Source organism: Triticum aestivum, chromosome 4B (assembly GCF_018294505.1).
Source record: "Triticum aestivum cultivar Chinese Spring chromosome 4B, IWGSC CS RefSeq v2.1, whole genome shotgun sequence".
Lineage (NCBI taxonomy): Eukaryota > Viridiplantae > Streptophyta > Magnoliopsida > Poales > Poaceae > Triticum > Triticum aestivum.
The window spans coordinates 626,988,146-626,994,912 of record NC_057804.1 but is presented as its reverse complement, the minus strand read 5'-3'; the positions used below and the strand labels follow the sequence as shown (position 1 = coordinate 626,994,912).

Genomic DNA, 6,767 nt, shown 5'->3' with positions numbered 1-6,767 from the left:
ATACTACAGAGGGCACATCTATTGCATGAGTGGAGCCAGGGACGAGGGCGGCGACTGGTGATGAGGACGGACGGCAAGGGCGCCGACCGGCGACCGGCGACGAGGACGTCGCGGTGGTGGTGGGGCCGCGGGGGGTGCAGAGCGTTGGCGGCGCTCGGGGGCGCTGCAATTTTCTTCGCAGGGGAGTGGGAGGGGGCGAGGCCGACTGCGAGGAGGACGAAGCTGGGGTCAGATCTGACGGTTTTAATTGCGCGTATCGGGCGACCAGGGCTGGACCGGCCCAACTGTTCCGCCGGTGCGCCGGCGCCTAGCGTCTCCCTACCCCTAATGCCACTGTACATGCTGTTGAAAACTGTAGGCTGCTCCAGCAGTAGTGAGGATGCCTTGCAGTATGATACTTGATACCATGCTAACAGAACTATGATTACCGAAGGTTGAACAATGCCAGAAAATATATGGTGGTAGCAAGGTCTGCGTCACTGTCTTTTTAACACTCCTATGCTACTTCATGATAGTGAATCTACCCGTGCATCCATATCTGGAGTCCTCTTCATATGATGATGTAGAAGAGCAGACTGCTGCTATTGAAGCCAAAGGTGCTTGGAAAACACAGCTAATACAGAGATCTGAGACTATAATTAAAACCATAGGAAGCGCCTCCAAAACCAGAATGAGTAGCTCATGCACCTACTCAACATAGTGAATGTGAGCTGCTCATTCTAGTTTTAGAGGCGCTTCCTATGGTTAATCTTGGTAGGGCCGACACACTCTATAAATTAATTAGCCTTGTCTTCATTACAGAACTGAAATCATCTTGAACTCAAATTTCATCTTTTAATTGACTCTTCCATATCTCGATCAGAAGAACTTGAGTGGGGTGGAGGCTGGATTGCGAGCCAGATGCCCCATCAATAGGGGCAGTAAAGGAGAAGAAGATAGTTGTTTAACATTGCAGTTACGTGTTTAGGGAATTATAATCATTTGTTTCTGGTAGTGTATGTAATTGGACTTGATGCATTATGTTCTAACATTTTGAGAATGGAATTGTTCCATTATATTCTACTAATGAAAACGTTTGGCATTAATCTATGTTCATCTAACTAAAATATGGTGACTGCACCCTATAGCTAAAAGTGATATTTGCCAATATTGTCGAAAGCTGAAATGAGTGTTGTACTGTATTTTTACAGGTTACTTTACTCAAGTGACATACCAGATCCATCATTTTAATCTTGAGGTGGTGAACCCCATCCGAGATGGTGTCTAGATTGGATCTGGTGGTTCTAGACTCTGCGACAGCTGGATCAATATTTCGTCGACTCCCCTAGGGTTTCTGGAATATTGGGGTATTTATAGAGCAAAGAGGCGGTCTGGGGGGGCACCCGAGGTGGGCACAACCCACCAGGGCGCGCCTGAGCCTCCTGGCGCGCCCTGGTGGGTTATGCTCTCCTCGGAGCACCCCCAGGTTCATTTATGAAGATCATATTTTAATGCCTACTAGCTACTCCCTCTGTCTCATTATGTAAGATGTTTTTTGACGCTACACTAGTGTAAAAAACGTCTTATATTATGGGACGGAGGGAGTACTAATCAGGTGGGTCCACCACTTCCAGCCACACAAGTAGTTTTTTTCTGAGGTCGAAGAACTACATCTTCAGCTCAAGCAATATGAGCATTCAGGTTAGATACAAGATCAGAGACAATTTTATTCTTGATATAAGGGTTCTTAAATTTGGTTTAGCAAGCTTTAGGATACACCGATGTCTGGTTTCCAGTCCAGTGAAAAGAGCCAGTTCTGTTTTCTGAATTTGACAGAAATTCAATAACTTTTTTGAGGATTTTTGACCAAAAAAATGCACTCTTTTTTGCTTTTGGCTCCACTTGAGGTGTCACCATTTTTTCACTAAATATAAACTTGTCAGTACTCATGGAAGTCACCGGTATTTTGGATTCTTTTGAATGAAGTTTCTTAGAACAAGAGCACTTAGTCGAAGTTCAAGGGTCAGTGTAGCTGCGTAAATGGTTCTGATCATAGCCATGTGTACCGTGCATGGCAACAATATCCAGAATTAGAGTATAGAAGCGCTTACTGAAGTAACCTAACTTCTTTTATATTCTGCAGCAGCCTAGATTTAGTTACTAAAGTGGTGAACAAAGGGTACATTTCCTCTTTTTCTAGAAAAAACATGTGATTTAGCAAAAAAAAAGACATTAGGTGAGCTAACTGGTATTGAGAACCTCACCTTTTCAAAATGCTTCTAGAAAAGGAGCATATATGAATGAAAGATAAATACTTGCATATATCATCCCTTTTAGAAGTGTTCTCATAATTCAGTTTAATTCTTTTTTCTCTTCAAATTGACCTAAGTTTTTTGTTTGAAAAATAAAAAGTATATAGTTGCTTTTAGTCTGTTATAAGCTTATCCACTTACCTTATCATTCTCAATTGTAGCAAGATGTAACTTTTACCAATGCAACGATTGCCTCAGTCATCAAAAGGACCATGATGCAAATAATGTGCTTGCTCAAATAGAAGAACTCACCAGGGCTTTGACCTTTGAGTCCTTAGACTTTATCCCGGTGTTCCCTTTGATGCTGGCCAGCTCATCTCGTCTGATTGAGCTTGTCTTTAAACCAAGACTATGATGGGAAAAATTTGTTAGGTGCTTGTTTGTATGTTTGTAAATTTTCTGTTTATTTTGTTAGTCGTACTTACCTGTGCTGAGCAACGCGAGACTCGATTTCAGCAATGCAGACCGGTGCTTTGCAGATATAGCAGTTGACCTTCAAGTGAGCCCACAGCAATTTGGCCCGCTCCTTAGCTTCATTGAAGTCGGCCTCAGCCCTGCATGAGGCATTTGAGACACACAGTGAGTCATCAGGGCAGACTACAAGACATAACTCGAACTGTTAACAAGAGGAGAATTCGAGAGAAAACAGAGTGATTCATCAGCACAGACTACAAGACATAACTCGAACTGTTGACAAGAGGCATTAGAATTCGAGAGAGAACAAAGTGATCAATCAGGACAGACTATAAGACACAACTTGAACTGTTGACAAGAGTCATTAGAATTCGAAAGACAACAACAAGACATAACTCGAACTGTCGACAAGAGGCATTAGAATTCGAGAGACAACAACAGGCGTTAGAATTTGGGAGACAACAAAGTGATCCATCAGGACAGACTACAAGACGTAACTCTTAACTGTGAACAAGAGGCGTTAGAATTTGAGAGACAACAAAGTGATCCATCAGGACAGACTACAAGTAACTCAAACTAACCGTTGCACTCAATTCTTTTTTTAAAACAAAGAGAAGAATACATCGCATCCTTCATCAGGTTTGTTCAACCCATCCGAGCACGACCACGAGCACTCTAAATCTATTCATCACCGCCCATCAAATTAGGATGGTGTACCGCTGGATCTTGAGCATCCTTTGCTCGTATTCGCGGCTCAGCTCCCGCACCCTTTCCAGATAGTGTTCGCCTTGCCTTGCGCTCTCCTCCAAATCCTTAAACCTGTTCTCCTCATTCTCACGCCTGCGGTGCAAATGTCCAGAATAGATTAGCCGCGAGAGTCAAACAGAGTAAGTAGCTTATAGCAAACTAACTAACAAGAGATGAACTAACCAACCGCCGACGCCGTACCTGTGGCGATCCAGGTGAGGGCCGAGGTCGGCGAGCTGGACTTCCTCGTAGCAAGCCGGGCAACGAAAGCCATGCCTCTGGGCGTGCCTCTCCAGATCAGAGAATGCGACGTGCTCCTGGCACGACGGGCACTGGAATGTGTGCCCCTTGGCATGATCGATGTAGTCACGGAGCCTGACCATCGTCATGCACGAAGGGCACGGCACCTTCCTGAAATAGCTGACCGCCGTCCATCCAATCGTGCCGGCGGTGGCTCCAGCGCCTGCGCCCAACGTGATGTAGTTGGCGTAGGTCGATATCAGGGTGGCTGTCGCCGCCGCGCTCATCAGTACCGCAGGGGCCATCGCTGGACGACGGCGGGCGGCGCAGATGGGGACGGGGCGGCGAGCGGCGGGCGGCGCGGATGGGGATGGGGAGGGGGGAGGGAGGGGACGACTCAGTCGCGTGATGGGGGTGCTAGGGTTGGGCTTTCCTGCTGTCTATGGGCCCGTAACTTTTGTTGATCCACAAAAGCCCATCGCCTCCTACTTCTTCCATAAACAAAAATTTTGCCATAAACAGATAAACTGATTCAGGAAAATACAGGGAAGCATGAATTTACAACTCGACATGCAGTAATTCATAAAAAATGTCATGCTATATTATATGAAATTGGGTAAAAAATTCTCACTATTTGGTGCATTAGACACGGAAATTCTTGGAAATGTTTCTAGTACTTGGGTGAAATTTTTTACATAATGTTTCGGAATTTTTCCAATAAAAGTTTTTTTCCCCACATGGTAAAAATATATTTTTTTCCCTCCTGGTCAGAAATGCAAATTCATGGCAAGCTTTAGTTATTTTTCTCCCTTAACCATGACAACTTTGGAAATGTTTCTACTTTGTCACACGACAAAGTTACATATTCCTAAATTTGTAATCAAGTTGACATGAGGGAAGTTTTCTACAACTGCCTAAAAACGAAATTTTACATGTTTGCGTACATAAACTTGCCACGGCTGATAAGGTAAAATTGCCATTGTCTAGGAAAAAACTAAATTGCCATTGTCTAGGAAAAAACTAAATTGGCATGACAACTGTAGTGAAAAGAACTGCAGACGTGACATGGCAAAATTAGCAATTTGTTTTCATACAAACATTTTCAAAAATTGCCATGGGAACACAAGTTAGGGATATTTACTTGGTTGTCCAGAATTTGAAATTTTAATTGCCAAAGGCTTAAAAATATTGTTTTGCCGTGGCAAATTTAGGGTAAAAAAGTAGATGAGAATGGCAAATTTCGTTTCATTTTTGGACATTGACATGTCCAAAATTCCCATGTGTCATCAAATCAAATTGCCACGTGTCACTAAATATGTGGACGAGACATTTCAAATGAAACCAAATTTCCATGTGTTATCTAACTTCACAATGGGTAGTTCAAACCTGATACTCATGGATTGACTATTACCCTTGTTGATGATATTGCTTCTATAGAAACACTTGTTCCTGATTGGAAACCTGATACTCGTGAAAGAGCTATAAGATGTTTGCATTGCCATGCAATATGTTTCGGTAGGTCGAAATAATTCGTCTGCAGGAATATGTCTCTGGATGCACTGAATGGATTATGGATAGTGGATGCACTAATCATATGACCTAAGATAAATCATTATTCACCGATTCAAATTTGACATCTTCACCTTTGGTGATAGTAACAGAGGAAAGGTAACCGAGTTAGGTCAAATTGCTATCTCCAAGGACAAGAATATTGACAATGTTATACTTGTGCAATCCCTTGGATTCTATCTTATATTTATTGGTAAATTATGTGATATTGACATGCTAGTATTATTCTCCAAGACTAAATGCATTGTTTTCATGGAATTTGACAACATATTTGTCTTTGAGGCCAAAGAAAGGGTGATTTGTATGTTGTGGATTTTCCTAAGGGTCCCTCAGTTCCCACCTATTTGCCTACAAAAGCTACAAAGGGCTGGTTGTGGCACCATAGGCTTGGTCATACATGTATGAAAGCAGACTCTGGTGAAGAATAAGCACATGCTGGGAATTTCTGATGTGAAATTTGACAAGGATCGTTTGTATGGTGCATGTGAAGCTAGCAAGCTTGATGTCCTACAAGGGTAAAGTGTGCTGGGAAACCATTAGATCCCTTGGTAGGTGTTGGGGTTACCCACTGCTTGTAGGATCACAAGATACACATCAAGCTTGCCAGCATCCAATGTTTCCTATGTAGGGCCCAAAACATTAAACATCAAGACCCCTAGGTCGTCAATCCATTCGGGAGTCAGTCAAGATCCTCTCCACTCGGACGATTCTCGTTCAATCGGGCGACGCCCATCCACTCGGACACACCTAGTCTAATCGGCCATCTAGAGATGACTTGGGCACATGAAGGCGGACAGTTGATGCAGAGTCTGAAGCGATAAGAGGCACACACCTTCATGCGTTACCAGCATCCAATGCTGTAGTTACCATGTATAACGCATGTAATGATCTCAATCAACCCCCTTGTAACGTAGCTAACCCAAGGGCTCGACACACTATATAAGGCCCTTCCCAATGCTCCAAGGTGTACAGTTGCTAAGGATGCCACATAGGCAAAAAATGACGTGGTAAAGCAATTAAAGAGGAGAGAGAGCATTATGGTGACTCCAGGAAGAAACAGTGCTAAGAACGCAAACCTATGTAACATGGCTACCAACCAATAGATGAAGGAGTTTAATTATTAAACAATTTCGTGAGGGAAGCTTAGCTACAAAAGATAAGCACCTATGCATTGGAAAGACTAGTTGCTAAGATTATTAATGCACTTAGCACCTCATGTAAGCACCCATGCATTGGAAGAGGCCTAAGTCGCCCCATAGCTCAGGTATAGGGGTTCACACGATATGGTCTTGATCCAGGATGGTGGCACGCAGGCAAGGTGGATCTGGAGATTGAGGGGACAGCCTTGCTCTGCCCGGATTCCAAAGATGGGTAACATGGTGATGTCAGTAGGAATTGGAGAGAGGATACAAGAGGATAGGGGCCTGTCGGTGATGGACGAGATGTTGTTGATCCGGAGAAAGACGTGTTTGCTGCTTTGTGTTTGTGCTTGATGTGTTTGCAGAG

At 43.6% G+C, this 6,767-nt stretch overlaps 1 protein-coding gene and 1 long non-coding RNA gene across 2 annotated transcripts; one reads left to right on the top strand and one right to left on the bottom strand.

Moving 5' to 3' along the window:
* Positions 1 to 213: 213 nt before the first annotated feature.
* On the top strand, positions 214 to 2,655 carry LOC123093690 (uncharacterized). Its single transcript, XR_006445493.1, has 3 exons — positions 214 to 954; positions 1,191 to 1,680; positions 2,453 to 2,655. It is a non-coding gene; the product is annotated as an uncharacterized lncRNA (long non-coding RNA).
* Positions 2,516 to 4,072, bottom strand: LOC123093689 (uncharacterized). Its single transcript, XM_044515701.1, has 4 exons — positions 3,654 to 4,072; positions 3,423 to 3,545; positions 2,717 to 2,845; positions 2,516 to 2,640 (listed from the first exon to the last, which is right to left on the bottom strand). Exons 1-4 carry the CDS (start codon positions 3,995 to 3,997, stop codon positions 2,526 to 2,528), a joined length of 711 nt encoding a protein of 236 aa, XP_044371636.1. The 5' UTR covers positions 3,998 to 4,072; the 3' UTR covers positions 2,516 to 2,525.
* Between the last annotated feature and the right edge of the window lie 2,695 nt (positions 4,073 to 6,767).

Coding starts and splice junctions, on each gene's coding strand:
- LOC123093689 (XM_044515701.1), bottom strand. CDS start 3,997: ATGGCCCCTGCGGTACTGATGAGCGCGGCGGCGACAGCCACCCTGATA. Junction 2,846..3,422: donor AGGATGCTCAAGATCCAGCG/GTACACCATCCT, acceptor TGCCTCATGCAG/GGCTGAGGCCGACTTCAATG. Junction 2,641..2,716: donor TCTCGCGTTGCTCAGCACAG/GTAAGTACGACT, acceptor TTCCCATCATAG/TCTTGGTTTAAAGACAAGCT.